The 15,719-nt window shown below is 41.2% G+C and overlaps 1 protein-coding gene across 1 annotated transcript in view; it reads left to right on the top strand.

Annotated features, from left to right (window-relative positions):
* Nucleotides 1–15,719, top strand: part of DNM1L (dynamin 1 like) — a 55,617-nt gene that overhangs the window by 20,441 nt on the left and 19,457 nt on the right. Inside the window, 8 exon segments of the mRNA XM_032778923.2 lie at nucleotides 4,780–4,818; nucleotides 6,062–6,108; nucleotides 7,611–7,682; nucleotides 8,901–8,987; nucleotides 10,143–10,305; nucleotides 13,506–13,626; nucleotides 15,024–15,155; nucleotides 15,474–15,680. Of these exon segments, the coding sequence (XP_032634814.1) occupies nucleotides 4,780–4,818; nucleotides 6,062–6,108; nucleotides 7,611–7,682; nucleotides 8,901–8,987; nucleotides 10,143–10,305; nucleotides 13,506–13,626; nucleotides 15,024–15,155; nucleotides 15,474–15,680 (868 nt within the window).

Here is a 15,719-nt window from a genome sequence, read left to right as displayed (position 1 = left end):
CGGCTTGGGCTTCCTCTGAGTGAGAAGCCTGGGGGATGAACTATTTTATGATTTGACTGATGGGCCAAGTCATTCAGAAGCACTGGTTTTGGCCCACCAAGAGTGGGAGACTGCAGTGTCTGGAGCCGAATGAAGGGAAACGAAGCACCAGGCACACGGAGCAGAGAGGGGGTGTTGGGTGGTGGGTTGTGGGTGGATGGGGTGGGGGCGGTCAGAGGACAGGGAACAGGGGGATTGAATGGGGGCAAGGATCCCAGGGGGAAGTCAGGAAGGAGCAGGGGTTGGATGGGATGGTGGGGGGCAGTCAGGGATAGAGAGAAGGGGTGGTTGGATGGGGCAGGGGTCCTGGGGGGCCATCAGGAATAAGAGGAGGGATTGGATGGGGCGACAGGGGGCAGTTAGGGGACAGAGAGGGGGGTGGATGGGGCAGGGGTCCTGAGGGTGGGGTGTCAAGGAACATGGTGGGGTTGGATGGGGCAGGAGTCCGGGGGGGGGGCATGACCCCCTCGTGGGATGAGGAGGAGGGAACCGGTTGTTAATAGTTTGGCAGCTCATCACTGGACACATACCACCCCCTCCCCTCCCCACAATAACCTTCCATCCCCCCTGCAACTCTTTTTTGGGTGAGAACCCTCAGTTTGAGAAATGCTTGTCTCCCCCATGAAATCTGTATAGTATAAAGTAAAAGCACACAAAAAGAACAGATTACATGCGAGGAGACCAGATTTCACGGTTGGTGACGCATTTTTCACGCATTTGGTAGGGCCCTATTTGTGTGTTAGATATAAGTACATAAACAACTGTCTATATATATATAAACCTATATGTAGCTAATTATGATTGTCAGACTTGTCTTTTTTTCATTCCAGCTTCAAGGACTAAAATGACGTGAAATAAAGAATAATCATATGAACTTTATCTTTACATAGTGTCCTTACACATAATTGTCCTATAATAATTTTAGGGATTTAGAGAATTTTCTTTTTTGGAAAAAATAACATGTTTTGCTGTCTTTTGAGTATTTACTTAATTATATACTGCTGAGTTACAGCCAGTAATACTGCAGCCTTTCCTAAATGAGTCAGCATGGTCTGTTGTTTCTCATACAACGTCAAAGCTGCCTGCTGTCAGAGGGTCTGTTTTGTTGATATTATAAAGCAAACACTGTTAAGGAGATGAAGTCCAGAATTTGACCTACATTTAAAAAAAACTAAAAACATTCTGGCAGGTAAATACCCTCTGGAATTTGAATTGTATGTGTAATTTTGTCACCAAACCTAGATTATTAATATGAAGCTGAATGACAACATAGGACAAACACCAGTGGGGGAGAGGAGTGATTTGATGCTTAATCTATTGACTGTCTAATACTGTTCCCTAACAAATGCTAGTCTCAGAATTAAATATGTTCCTGCAGACATCATTGTGCTAGTGCATATGCAGAATTATAAGAACCATTTTAGCTTTGAAATGTAGTGTGAAGGTTTTGCCAAATGAACTAGGACAACATGGTAGTTCATTTTTAAAATTCCAGAATAGTGCAAATAATGGATTATTTTCAAAATTATTAGAATTATATTCCACTTGCTAATAAAAGGATATATTTCTAAAACTGATGTGTAGTAGTTGCGTATGGTGGCCGTACAATACAGTTTGTAAATAAATCTAAAGACAGTTGCATATCTGAACCCTACACGTCTAACTCTGAAGTGCATTTCATGGAACTAACCCTGGGGCATTTGATTGTAGTTGATTAAGTTGGTTATCAGTGAAAGTGCCAGGTAATGTCATAGAGTAGCTACCAATTTTACAAGTCCAGCCCATAATATCACAATCCCCAGACAGGGCATTGGATAGCGACGTATGACATTTTTGCAAGAATGCTGGATAATCAGGAATGCTAGACGTGTGTTGTATAATGAAGAAGGATTTCATATTATCCACAATGTTTTAGCTGCTCCAGTTATTCCAGCCTAGTAAACTTGGTTTCTGTTTCAGAGCTCTTGTGGAAACATGTTTTTCAAGCGTATTTTAGCATCCGGTCATTAAATAAATTGACATATTTGCTTCTGTTTTTTAAAAAATACGCTAAACTTGCAGAATCGTCAATAAAAATTACTAGCTTGGGCAAAAAATATTATGGTTCACCCCTAATTTGAATGAATTAGGCAAATATTAAGTTTGTTTTCCTGATTCTATCAAAAACACAAATTGTCCCTAAGTGAGGGGAGATTTTTTCTGCTAGTTGAATCTTATACAAGAAGTCCTCAGTTTCTGCACCAGTGCACTGTACTATTCTGAACATACTGTTAATGAACTCTTCTTGCTCATAAACGTTAAGAACACATAATGGTTCCTTGTGCTTTCATTTGAATGCCTCCTTGTATTGTGCTGATATTGGCTTAACATTTTAACTCCAGCTTTATTCACTAAAGCTTGTATATAAATCATGCACATCTTGGTTCCAAAAGTGAGGCTTTATACATATGTTTTTATAAACAGAAATTTATCTTCAGCATAGGAATATTCACCCAGAAAATTCCTCCCTTGTTTTGTAGTTTAGAGACTTTCGAATTGTCACCTATTGTACTTGTTTTCAGATCTTAATATTATTGTGCCCAATACTAGATTGTTTGTTTTTCAAAAAGAAGTTGAAGGTAAATACATTGACATGACAACTGTACAGGCAGTTTGAAATAACCTCTACTTTCCAGTGATGCTAATTTCATTTTGATATCCTTTGACAAAAGTCAGTGTGATTTACCTGAAGAATGAGCCCATATAATTTTTCTCTTGAAGAAGCCTACCTACTGTGTTTGAGTTTGATCCTCAGCACTCTGGTAGGAAGGATAAGTCTAAGAACCATGTAACTGTCAATGTTTCTGATTTTCTTTTGTGCCACACTAAAGAGCAATTATATTTTGAGTCACTTCTGTGCATCATAAAATCATACCGCTTCACTGAAATGAAGGGATAGTAAATACGATTGCTATTCAGAAGAACAGAATTTGAAGCTTCCAAAAAGCTTCTAACCCAAAATACAGAAAATATATTAACTAAAGAGAATAGTCTACTCCATTAGAAGTGAGGGAGTAAGCACTGTATTTTCACATCATCATATCTGACAGACACAATGTCCATAGCTCTCATTTAGACTGAGATCTGAGAGGGTTCTTGGTTTGATCAGAGCAAATACCTCATAATAGTTCTGTTTGTTGATAGTCATATAACATGTTCGTGGCAATAGCATGCTGCATTGTTTTCTATTGAATTACAGGACAAAGAAAACAATTGAGAGAGCTCTGTTAATTTTCTGCCCCCATTAATTATTAAATTGGCCTTGCAGCCAAGAATCATTTGTACAATTAAACTTCATCTGTTTTGTGGGAGGATGGGATGGGGAAGAGGACGTATGATGGATCAGTTTAATAACCTTTACTGTTTTAGTATTTGAGGTGGGAAGTTAAATGTTGCAGTCTTACTGGACAGTTAATATGGAGCCAAAAGATAGGAGCAAGTGTCTGAATCTAGAATCTGAGGTTTACTAAAGCAACATTATTTTATCAGCTTTTCACATCAATACCTCCAAACATAGGACCTTGTGATATCTGAAGCAAGTGCTGTTTATATCTCAGTAGCAGGCAGAAGCCCCAGTCAGGTTTTGGGGTCCCCTGTTGTAATTGGTACAAGCACAAAAGAAGACAGTTCCTGCTGCAAAAAAACTTACCATCTAAAAAGACAAAGGGTAGCGTAACTGGTACAGCATCTTCAGAGTGTCACTGGGCATATGTCTCTTTTGTTCCATTTCTTTATTTTTGTTTGTTATAGGGTGAAATGAAGGGATGAGTAAACAGGAACAATAATGTCTAAATTTCAGAAAATAAGAAGTGGTCTACTGGTGTTTAGGGACTGTAAAGTATTGGAGAGGGAGAGCTGGAAGACCAGCTGGGTCTCTTCATGCACCAGTGGTGCTGCTTGTTACTGTTTTGGGAAGTCCTTGCTGTCCCCATCTCAACCTAGAAGATCTTGGGGTTCTGATGGCAGCCTTTTATGACACTAGTTGGCTTCTTCCGCTCCCAGTAGAGAATGGTGTGAGGAAATAGCCTTCTTAGTGTAAAGGGTGATACAGGATATGGATAAACTTTGTTTTTGAAACCTACATTTTTAAACTCTAAATTACCTGGCACTGTCCTTCTTAAATAATCTCAGATTTCTGGCCATTGTATCCTGCTTATTTTAATTTTCATGAGTTTCTTATTGATGTGCAGGAAGTTGTCATCCATAACTGTGATTTATGCAGCAAAAAGTTACTCTCTACAGAACATTAGCCATCTCCAGCAATATGTTAAAAAAAAAAACAAAAACAACACATATGAAATCTTTGTTTTCAAATAGGTTTCATAGCTTATCCAGGGTGAGAAATGACCCTCATCAAGGGAAGTCCTAGATTGCTCTATTGAAAAGGGCATTGTTTTGTGTGTTTGAACTCAAAGTGCTTCAAAACAGTACTTCTGAGATGAACAGTAATAATAAAGGCATCAAATAAACGACATGACAATATATTTAATGGGTATCATTTAGTGATGAGTGTTCAAGATCTGTTTACAGTGTATTGTGATAATGCATTATGCATTTTCATTAATAATTGAATAGCATGCATGTCTGTCTGCATGCTTTTATAATCCCTCTAAGTCTGGTACAGAAAGATAAAGAGAATGCTATGTAAAACTTAATGGCAAATACTAAACTTTATTCAATGCTCTTTCTGTTTAACTGCAGACCCTGCTACATGGAAAAATCCAAGACACCTTACTAAAGGTTTCTTTTAGCCACTTGTTTGTTGTCCCTATGCCTTATCTGCATGTTTATGTATTCTAACTACCTGTTTTCACGCTACTTTATTGCTGACTGCACTTTTACTTTAACACACTGCCTACTGTGTTGACTGATGGTTATTTTGGTCAGTCTTGTGGCTTTTTTTTCAATTTCAGTAATTTCTGTCTTTGCTCTGCATTAGTATCTAAGGGACGGATTTAACTTTTCTTTTGCGACGTGTTGCTTTATCATGTAACTTTCATAACATTTTAGTTACATAATGTGTTTTTAATATGTATAAGTGAGTTTCTTTTGGGACTCCTACCAGAATGAGACAGTTTGAATGGTACTTACTTTTAGATAAGCAGTATTTGGATGAGCAAGTAGTAAGCAGAGTTCTTGTTGGTTCCTTTCTAGAACTGATTTCTGTATAGAGAAACTGTGAATTTCTGAAATGCAACATCACTTTAAAAAATGGAGATCTAGTTGAGGGAATACAGATGTCTCCAGATATGACTAAAACTTACTTGTTTTAGTAGGAGCTTGTACTTAAGTACACTCAATAACAGAAGTGGCCACTTGTGTGATTCCTTTGCTGATTTTGGGCCTGTCCTAAGAAGCACAGAGTATTGTCAGCCAACATTGAAGTCCATATGGCTAAGGATGCTTGACCTGTGGCAGAATTGGGCTTTATAAGACTTCTGCCCCAAGGTTTCATTGTTAAACAATACATAAGTGTTCTACTTGGTTTTTGTTTTCTTTTTTTTTTTGCTTGAGCAGATTTTTCTAACAATTTCTTTTATCTGTAATCAGATCTCTGTACAGTGCACTGTATGTATGCTTGCTTGTATGCAAAAAAGGATGTTCCAAAAAGTTATTTTTTTTCGGTCACAAACTGATCTTTAAATAGGCAGGGCATTTCTGGGGACTTCTAGGATAGGAAAATGAGTCATTGTTTTAATCAAATCCATTATTCAGAGAGTGGAAATTAGGCAACGGATCTACAAATTACCATTTGGAATGAGATGCAGAATGTTAAGTATATGTATTTAAAGCCATTTAATTTCTTACAGTAGGAAGTAGATTAACTTTTGCATTTCTGCTGCTACTTTAAAAGAAAATGTATCTTGGTTTTCAACAAACTGTTCATCTGAAAAAGACACGAGGATACTTAGACTCTTAGTAGGGTGTCCTTGAAAATGAAACTTTTTTCCCTCTCTAACTCATGTAATGGTTTTGTTTTCAGGGATTGATGCTGAAGAATGGGGTAAATTTCTTCACACCAAAAATAAGGTATGTTTATTGTGGAGTGACTGTAGCTCCTTCATTGTTAAAGTGAGCTAGCTTGCCATTATAAGCCTGAATTTCAATCCCAACCCTTTCTCCACCATCAACTTCCCCTAAAAGGAATGAATTCCACATGCTACATTTCATGCCAAGGTAGAACTTCTTTTTTCTTGAGAAGTTTGAGGGTTTTTTAAGTTCAGAAAAGGAAGTTTAAAGTTATGGTGTCTCTGGGTTGTTTCTCTTCTACAGTGCTTGTCCTTACTATATTGGTTTGAATGGCTAGGCTTTAAAAATTCCAAATTTGTATGTATTGTTGGCTTTGCTTTTAGTGTTTTTTGGTGAAGCATTGAGTGGAAATTACAAAGATAAGTACATATACCATCACAAATTGTTTTTATTACTCCAGATTAAGATAGTCAGGGAAGGAGTTAACTAGAGACTTACTGAGCAGAGAGGTAAGAGGAAAGTAGTGGAAGACTGTAGGAGGGGGATTGAAAGGAATAGAAAGAGCTTCCCCAGCCATGTGGTGAACAGTGAAGGACTGTAATGCTTAAGAGTCTTTCTATGTTAAGGACAGTTTGTCTCCCTTGGTTGAAGCAAGCCATCTTTGATTTGATGACTTGCTTGTTGATTTTGATTTGGATCTTTTTGGAGTGGGTTGAAGAGGGCCCCAGTTCTGACTCTCTGTACTTTGGGTCAAGGAGAAGAAATTTGCTGTGAAGAGGTGTGACAGAACGCAGTATTTTATGTCGTTGTGTTTTTTCCCCTCTTTGTGTGTTGCTTGAAGCTATGGCTTAGGCCACTCATGTAGAGGGTTTTTTTCACATGTTTATAGAACACTGTTATGAAATTATTTTTGAACTATTAGTTGATTTGCTGTTGATGCCAAACTGTTTCTACAACTTCTGGCAAAGCCAAAGATGGAGACTGATGGGGGATACATACAGAGATGGGGAGCCAGGAAGGACTGAAGACTGGATGACATAGCTCTGTGCTACCTAATTTTGGACTGATGTTTTGTTTAAGGAAGGAAGAGGTTGCAGAATGTGGAGGCAAACCAGGAAAGATTGGCAGGGCATGTTGGCAGGGGGCGGAACAGGGTACCTGAGAGATACAGAGGGCAACGTGATGTTAGTGTATCCTACTCATGATAAAACTTCAAAGACAAAATTTTATTAGATATAAAACTAATATAGTTTAAACACTTTATTGTGGATAAATCTTTCCCCTTGATGAGATCTTGGTAATCAGTAATAACTCTTGCTGCCCATTGTAACAAAAGGCAAATGTTATTACTCAATAATGAGTTTTCAGCTATTAATGTTCACTTTGATAGCATTGTGAAATAGTGCTGAAGATGATTCTTGCTTCTTATGTGCATACTTACAGTATTTATCACTTTGTTGGCACGAAGAATATTTTGGTGATATATAGATCTCTCTCTCATATAGATATATGCAGTAAGTACATTGCTGTCTGACTTTGTTACTTTTGCTTCCGTATTTCAGCTCTATACAGACTTTGATGAAATTCGACAAGAAATAGAAAATGAAACAGAGAGGATTTCAGGAAATAATAAGGTCGGTATGAGATGAACTCAACTCTAGTTCACAGAATATCATTCCTTACTGTCATGGGGTACTCGATGGTGGCACCTCTTCCTGGCTTTTCTGGGGATTAGCTCTCTTTCAGGTTTGACACTTCTCTTTGCAGGGTCTCAACCTGTTGTCTTCTCTCTCACTCTACAGCCCCTCCCTCATTCCAGGGACTGCAGCTTCCTGTTTGTGACTCAGCCGTCCTGCCAAGTCACTATGTTGTTTCCCCTTCTGGGGTATAGAGTCACAGAGGACCTGCTGTCCAGGCAATGCCACTCCATCAGTGCCTGGTAGGGGAACCCAGGCCTTCTCACAACTCTGGGTTCCAGCCCAGGGACTCTACACCACGTAGCCAAGGTCTGCTCAGTCCCTTGTCTCCATGGACTGCTTCCTACTTATCTCCAGCAGGATTTCTTCTCTGCCCGTCTCTCTGCTAGGTACACCCTTCTCTCAGGGCCAGGACCACAGGATCCTACTCTTTCCTTAGGGTTCCTCCTTTCCTCTCTAAAGCATAGAGGGTTACTGCAGCCATTTTCTGCTCAGCTGAATGCCGTCTTCCAATCAGGAATTGCTTTGGCAGCATAACCTCTCGTGTGGCCACTGATTGGCCTTTTCTCAGCTTCCTTGGCCCTTTTGGGGCTGACGTGGGGCAAACACCCCATCCTACTTGCAGAAAATCTGATGGTTAAACATTGGGAAAGACTCATACAACTCCGGTGTACAGTAAATAATGTAGTGGATCCACTAGCACATGTAGTTCATAGTTCTGAGGTGACAGCTATGAAATGATTATGCTGGCAGAATTCTGATTATCAGACTTCGCTTCAAAACTTGTTTATGTAGTAGTGCCACAAGTGGAAGTAGCCTCCACCTCCACCTCCCTGGGTCGAACCCATATGGTGTTTATATAAACAGCTTTATGTATATGTATAACACTTTGTTTAGCTTGTAAAATCAGCAGCCATGTTTTTGTGCATATGTGCTGTTGCTGAAATTTCTTTTTCTCCATTAAGTAGGAGAAGGCAGGATTGCACACACACAGAAATTGGTTGATAAACTGATGACTTTATTTCTGGACAAATTCTTGTGTAGAGGTCTCTGGTGCAGGAGTTTAATTTTAGTAAAGAATTGGCTTTCTGAGAGGTATGTCTAGGTAAACAAATCCTCTAACTCTAATTCTTGGTGATTTTAATGTATTTCTAGGGGATCAGTCCTGAACCTATTCACCTTAAAATTTTTTCACCGAATGTTGTCAATCTGACTCTTGTGGATTTACCAGGAATGACAAAGGTAAGAGACTGAATTTTACCTTTTGATTTGCGGCAGGTAGATTATTTTTGAGGGGCAAAATTACCTCTGTTTTGACCATTTTGTACCATTTGATAAATCATCTAAGATTCCCTTTAAAAACAGAAAATGTTATTGTTCATCAAGTTGACCAGCAATTCTGTATGGCTTTGAAATGAAGTGTCCCCATCTTATGAGTAGAATTTGGATCTTTGGTAGTGCTGTATACTGAGGGGAGAGGGTTTTCTTATAAAGATTATGTCTACACTGCAGAAAACAAACCACAGCAGCGAGTCTCAGAGCCTGGGTCTGTATACTTGGGCTTGCACTACAACTCTAAAGATAAACATGTAGACATTCTGCTTGAGCTGGAGATTGGGCTCTGAAGACTGGGAAGGGAGTTGGGCTTTAGAGGCCAAGCCAAAATGTCTACATGCTATTTTTATCACTACAGTACAAGCTCCGTGAGCCCATGCATGTATTTCTGGGCTCAGAGACTTGCTGCTGTGGGATTTTTTTTTCTTTTGCAGAGTAGATGTACGCTAAGAGGCTTGGAAATGTTGTGGAGGCAGCATGCTTGGCTAATAGGAGAGGTAGCACTTTAGTGTCAGCGGTAACACCTGTAGTTAATTAGGTAAGTATTGAGCAGAATCAAAATGACACCTCCCCATCTTACAGAATTGGCGATGCTTGAAGAATTGTGTAAAGCAAGGAAACAATGGAGGAAACCCTCTGAGCTCTGAAGGACACACAGAGTGCCCTGAAGGGGAGGAAATATTCAGGTCCCATATGAAAGTTTTTTATTGAACCGTAACTTTTTCTACAGGAAGGGAGCTATTTTCTCGGTCCCCAATGGCAGTTAAGTGCGTAACTTCCCTAGACTTGCAGTGCAGGTTAGGGGCAGAACTGCCATTTGTTCCTTTGAAAATCTCCTCAAAATTAACATAATAAGCTGGAGTATTTGGTCTGGTTCTCACTGTGCACTGTTTTCATGATTTTGTACTTTTCTTATAGTATCTTCATTAACCTGGTTTCAAACGCGATTTCTAGTCCAGAGACATTTGATTTTATATTGTTGTGTTTTTTAATAGAGAGAAGTGTATGATTTGCATTTGCATGATTCATTCCCCCCTTGAGTTCTATATTGTTTCCCTTTAGGTACCTGTAGGTGATCAGCCTAAGGACATTGAACTTCAAATCAGAGAACTAATCCTTCGATTCATTAGTAACCCAAATTCAATTATTCTGGCAGTCACAGCTGCCAACACAGACATGGCTACATCAGAGGCACTTAAAATTGCACGGGAGGTAGATCCAGATGGTAAGCAGCAAGACATACCGGAGCCTGCATTTTAGCATTTCTCTTGAAATGGATTTTCCTAGGAAAAATAGAAATCAAATTAAAGTTCTGGAGAAAATGGTATTTGTTTTTCATACTAGTGGGTTTTCTTAGGAAACGGCTGTTGTATTTTAACAAATAACATTGTCCAATTGTATCTTGTGTGATTCGGAAGCTGTTAACAATGCTGAGATTAATTAAGGGCCTGCTGGCTCACAGGCAAGGCCAGTCCAGATCCTGTTACTCTTCTAATATGGTCATGTAATCCACTGCTGTTTACAAAGCAATATAATTGAATTGAAGAAGGCTGCTTTCATGAGAGTTGTTACTGAGTATGACCTGCTCAGGTGATTACAATTTTGGAGGAATAAAATGTGTGTCTTGTAGCAGGGAAGATGCATACTTCTACAGTTAGTAATTGGCTATTGCATATGGTTCTGTTCTAGTCTCAAAAGGGAGAAAATACATTTGGAAGCATTGGTCTTCAGCTATTGCCCACTTCAGTGCTCTGTATTTGTCTAGCAAGTCTGCTGATTTGAACTTCTTCTGAGCAGTGGATATACACTAATTTTATATTTATGTAGTGACTGAGCCAAATGAGTCCTAAAGCACTCTACACACTTGCTGACTGTATGTATGTGAGAATCACTTTCACAACCACTGAAATAGCTAAAAGTATTTTATTTACTTGAACCTAGAGGAGAAATATGTAGAGACAGTGAATGTAGTTACTCAAGTTAAAATTATCCAAAGACACTGGGATTAACATCCTGTCATGCAGTTGCCTTACCTGTCGGTGCACCACCCTGCCTTGGTTTCCCCTCTTCTTCAGGGCCCAACTCAAAGTCGCCAAACACAGAGCTGAAATTCACAACAAAATTCTTCTCCCCTCTTCCTTTCCTGTTCTGGGGTTTCATTTATGATTAAACAAAATATATTCAATGCTTCACCCGTCTAATGTGGCTTCCCAAGTATTTTTTACCTTGGTGCATGGGATTTTTTCCCTTTCCATTGTGTCAGGCACAGGAACGTAGTCTCTGCTTGGGCCTCTTCAGGCAAAGCCCCTCAAGGTGTGTCTACACGGATTAAACACACCCATCTGGCCCATGGCAGCTGACTTGAGTTTGTGGGGTTTGGGCTGAAGGACTGCTTAATTGAGCTGTAGACATTTGCGCTCTAGGACCCTGCAAGTTAGGAGGGTCCCAGGGTTTATGCTGCAGCCCAAGCCTGAACTTCTACACTGCAGTTAAACAGCCCTTTAGCCTGAGCTCTGCGAGCCTGCGTCAGCTGACATGGGCCAGATGCAAATGTCTAATTGCAGTGTAGACGTACTCTCAGGGGCTCCATTCGGAGGTCCCACCTTCTTACCCCTTTGGAGAACCTCCTCCTAGGTCTTTCCTCAAACTAGGGCTGTCTGACAGGGCAACAGATCCTGCTTTTTATTTATTGCCTTGTTCATATGATCAGGCGTATAACCCTAGGACTACTTTCAATAATGCCCAGCCTTAAAGGTTTGAGGCCTGTAACAGATGTGCTGGTCTGCAGCTATTATTATACATCCTTATTCTTCCAAAAAGTTCTATAGAGTTTTTTTTAGTGCCTACCAGTGGTCAGGACCTCTGATCTGCATCCATTTGAAAGATGGCTCTTACAATAACAGCTCAGTGACAGCTAACGCAGGGCTGAGATGCTGATTCAGTATAGATTTGGGGATAGTACTGAACACTGAATTATCTCTTCCTGCAGCACCTGGTTTGTCTGCAGTAGCCTCCTATCCCAATACTTACCCGGTCAAACTGTGCTTAGTTCACCAGGTTACAGAGTAGCAGCCATGTTAGTCTGTATCCGCAAAAAGAACAGGAGTACTTGTGTCGCCTTAGAGACTAACACATTTATTTAAGATGTTAAGGCTCCAAGATAGCGTAAGTTTTATTTGTTTCTAAAGCATTTCATGAAGTAAGCAAATCCAGTATACCTGCACAGGTGTCTTTCCACATTTGGGTCTAGAGATGTTCATATCCAAACATAAAGTTCTTATTTTCCTTGAGAAACATCTGATCATATACTTTAGAAACTGGTTAAATCTGTTTCATTGTGTACAGAATAAAATTAATAGTTTTTTTTCCTAGCCATTCATATAGTGGTAGTATTGCAAGTGTAGCCCTTGTACAACTGCAAACAAGTCAGGTCTAGCTCCAGGTATATACCAGAGCTCTCTTCTTTCAGCTCACACTTAAAACCTATAAGCTTGTGAGCATAGTACTTCCTGTTCTTTCTCACTCTAACCCCATCTCAGCTGACACAATGCTCCTGTCACTTTCCTGCTGGCGCACCAGTCAAACCTTCTTTTCTATGCAGGTTACTAGAGCTCCATAGAGCCAAGAATCTTGCTGCTCATAGTTCTAGTCATCTTGTTCTGACCATTGCATTCAGCTATGGAGCTTCTTGAATACTCTAAGGCAGGGATGGGCAAACTTTCTGGCCCAAGGGCCACATCTGGGTATGGAAATTGTATGGCAGGCCAGGAATGCTCACAAAATTGGGGGTTGGACTGTGTGTGGGGGTGGAGGGGGGTGGAGGGGACTCCGGCTGTGGATGCAAGCTCTGGGGTGGGGCTGCAAGTGCAGGAGGCTGCTCCGTGCTTGGACTGACAAGTTCAGAGGGCAGGAGAGGGATCAGGACTGGGGCAGGTGGTTGGGGCACAAAAGGGGGTCAGAGGTGCAGGCTCCAGGCAGTGCTTACCTCAAGGAATTCCCAGAAGCAGTGGCATGTCCCCGCTCCAGTTCCAATATGGAGGTGCGGCCAGCCAGCTCTGTGCCCTGCCTCATCGGCAGATGCTGCCCCTGCAGCTCCACTGGCTGTGGTTCCCGGCCAATAGGAGCTGCAGGGGTGGCACTTGAGGCAGGGGAAGCATGCGGAGTCCCTTAGCTGCCTATGCGCCTAGGAACCAAAGGGGGGACATGCCACTGCTTCTGGAAGCCATGCAGAGCTATGGCATATGCAAAGTGGTGCAAGTTCCAGAACCCACATCCCAGCAGGAGCTCGAGGGCCAGATTAAAACATCTGAAGGGTCAGATGTGGCCCCTGGGCTGTAGTTTGCTCGCCCCTGCTCTACCGCCTTATTAAACTGCTTAAGGCTGACAAACTTCTTGTAAATGACAATTTTCCTGCTGTTTTGATAGGTCGAAGAACTCTTGCTGTTATCACAAAGCTGGATCTCATGGATGCTGGCACTGATGCTATGGATGTACTTATGGGAAGAGTGATTCCAGTTAAACTTGGCATAATTGGGATAGTGAACAGGTGAGTGTAGGGCAGTGGTCTCCAACCTTTTTAAGTACAAGATCACTTTTTGAATTAAAGTGAAACTCGGGAACTACCTCAAAGAAACTGTAGAAATAACAGTAATCACACAAACCCAAACACCCTTGCCCTACCCCTTCTCAGAGGCCCTGTCTTGCTCAGTGAAGGGTTGGGCATGTGGGAGGGGCTCTGGACTGAGTCAGAGGCAGGGGGTTGGGATGGAGGAGAGGGTGCGGGAGGGGGTTCAGGCTGGGGTTGGGATGTGGGAGGGGTATGGGGTGGGCCTCCAGCCGGGCACTGCTTACCTCAGGCAGCTCCCAAGCGGTGGTGCAGCTGGACTAAGGCAGGCTCCCTGCCTGCCCTGGCCCTGTGCTGCTCCCGGAAGTGGCCAGTTCCCCACCATTCCCCATTCCTGGTCAATGGAAGCTGCAGATATGGTGCCCGCAGGTGAGGGCAGCGGTGGTACAGCTGGACTAAGGCAGGCAGGCTCCCTGCCTGCCCTGGCCCTGTGCTGCTCCCGGAAGTGGCCAGTTCCCCACCATTCCCCATTCCTGGTCAATGGAAGCTGCAGATATGGTGCCCGCAGGTGAGGGCAGCCCTACCTTCTCAGGAGCCACTGCCAGACATGCCGAACACTTCCAGAAGTGGCGTGGGGCCAGCGCAGGCGGGGAGCTTGCCTTAGCCCTGCTGTGCTGCCGGACTGTTAGTGGCTCAGTGACTGAGACTGAGATCCACTGTCAGAGGCTCTGTGATCTACCAGTTGATGACCACTGGTGTAGGGGATGGCAATTAATATGTTCTTTTGAAAGCTGGATCTTTCCGTAATATGAAGGAATGTTTAGGTTTCTCAAGCATATGGATGTGGGATTTAGAATAAGGGATTTGGAGCCGACAATAGCATCTGTATCTAATTACAGAAAGAAATAAGCAGTGGGTGGCCCAGATTCAAAATGTTGGCTGCTGTGTGGGTACCTGGATTCAGAAGCTTAATCTTCTTCCCACCTGCTTTACCCCTCAATTTTTCACTTGAGAGCTGATACCACTTTGATGTAGAGGCTGCATGCTTAATCTACTGGGGATGGCTACTGCCCATACTGCTTTCCTATTTACTGTCAGTCAGTCCATAGAGTAATGTTTCTATACCTTCAGAAGAGATGACATGTCTTCATTCCCAGTACCGAACCACCACCTTCATAGTCGGAGGAAAATGTTGACCAAACTTTGGGTAAACATGGTTAGTTAAAGAGAGAAAATGGTTGGAGAAATGGGTTAAGAATGAAGGCAAAAATTGCAGATGTTCTGATGACTTCGGGATGGCACTGTCAAGAAAAGTAGAAGCATGAATAAAATAATTGCACCTTACATTTATTTACTAATAGTTCTCTTTTTTACTCTAGGAGTCAATTAGATATTAACAATAAGAAGAATGTAGCTGATTCTATCCGTGATGAATATGCTTTTCTTCAAAAGAAGTATCCATCTCTAGCCAACCGAAATGGAACCAAGTATCTCGCTAGGACACTTAACAGGTACCACAGATTAATTGTCATGCAAAATGCAAAAAGCAAATAACAAATAAAAATAATTTTTAAAACAATTTTAAAATCTTTTCATCTTCAGCATCCCTTAAGTACTACTGCTCTACAGTGAAACATTGGGATGTCTCCCTTTGAAATTTGAAACAAAATTTAATATCTGCTGTTACTGTACTCTTTCTTAGCAAATGTCATAGAATATATTTGTTTGATCATAATTGTTTATATTTTAAGTTGTGCTGGAGGTAACAAAGTTTGAAGAGGATTTCTTCCCTTTTCTAATAGAGGAATTTATACTTTCTCTATTTTTAGGTTACTAATGCATCATATCAGAGATTGCTTGCCAGAACTGAAAACTAGAATAAATGTTTTAGCTGCTCAATATCAGTCTCTGCTGAACAGCTATGGGGAACCCGTAGAGGACAAGAGTGCCACTTTATTGCAACTGATTACCAAGTTTGCCACTGAATATTGCAACACCATTGAAGGAACAGCAAAATATATAGAAACTTCTGAGCTGTAAGTGTAATTGTTTGTTTATAGAATCTAGATTGTGAT

Source organism: Chelonoidis abingdonii, chromosome 1 (genome assembly GCF_003597395.2).
Source record: "Chelonoidis abingdonii isolate Lonesome George chromosome 1, CheloAbing_2.0, whole genome shotgun sequence".
In the NCBI taxonomy this organism is placed as follows: domain Eukaryota; kingdom Metazoa; phylum Chordata; order Testudines; family Testudinidae; genus Chelonoidis; species Chelonoidis abingdonii.
This window is presented reverse-complemented; position numbering and strand designations above follow the sequence as displayed.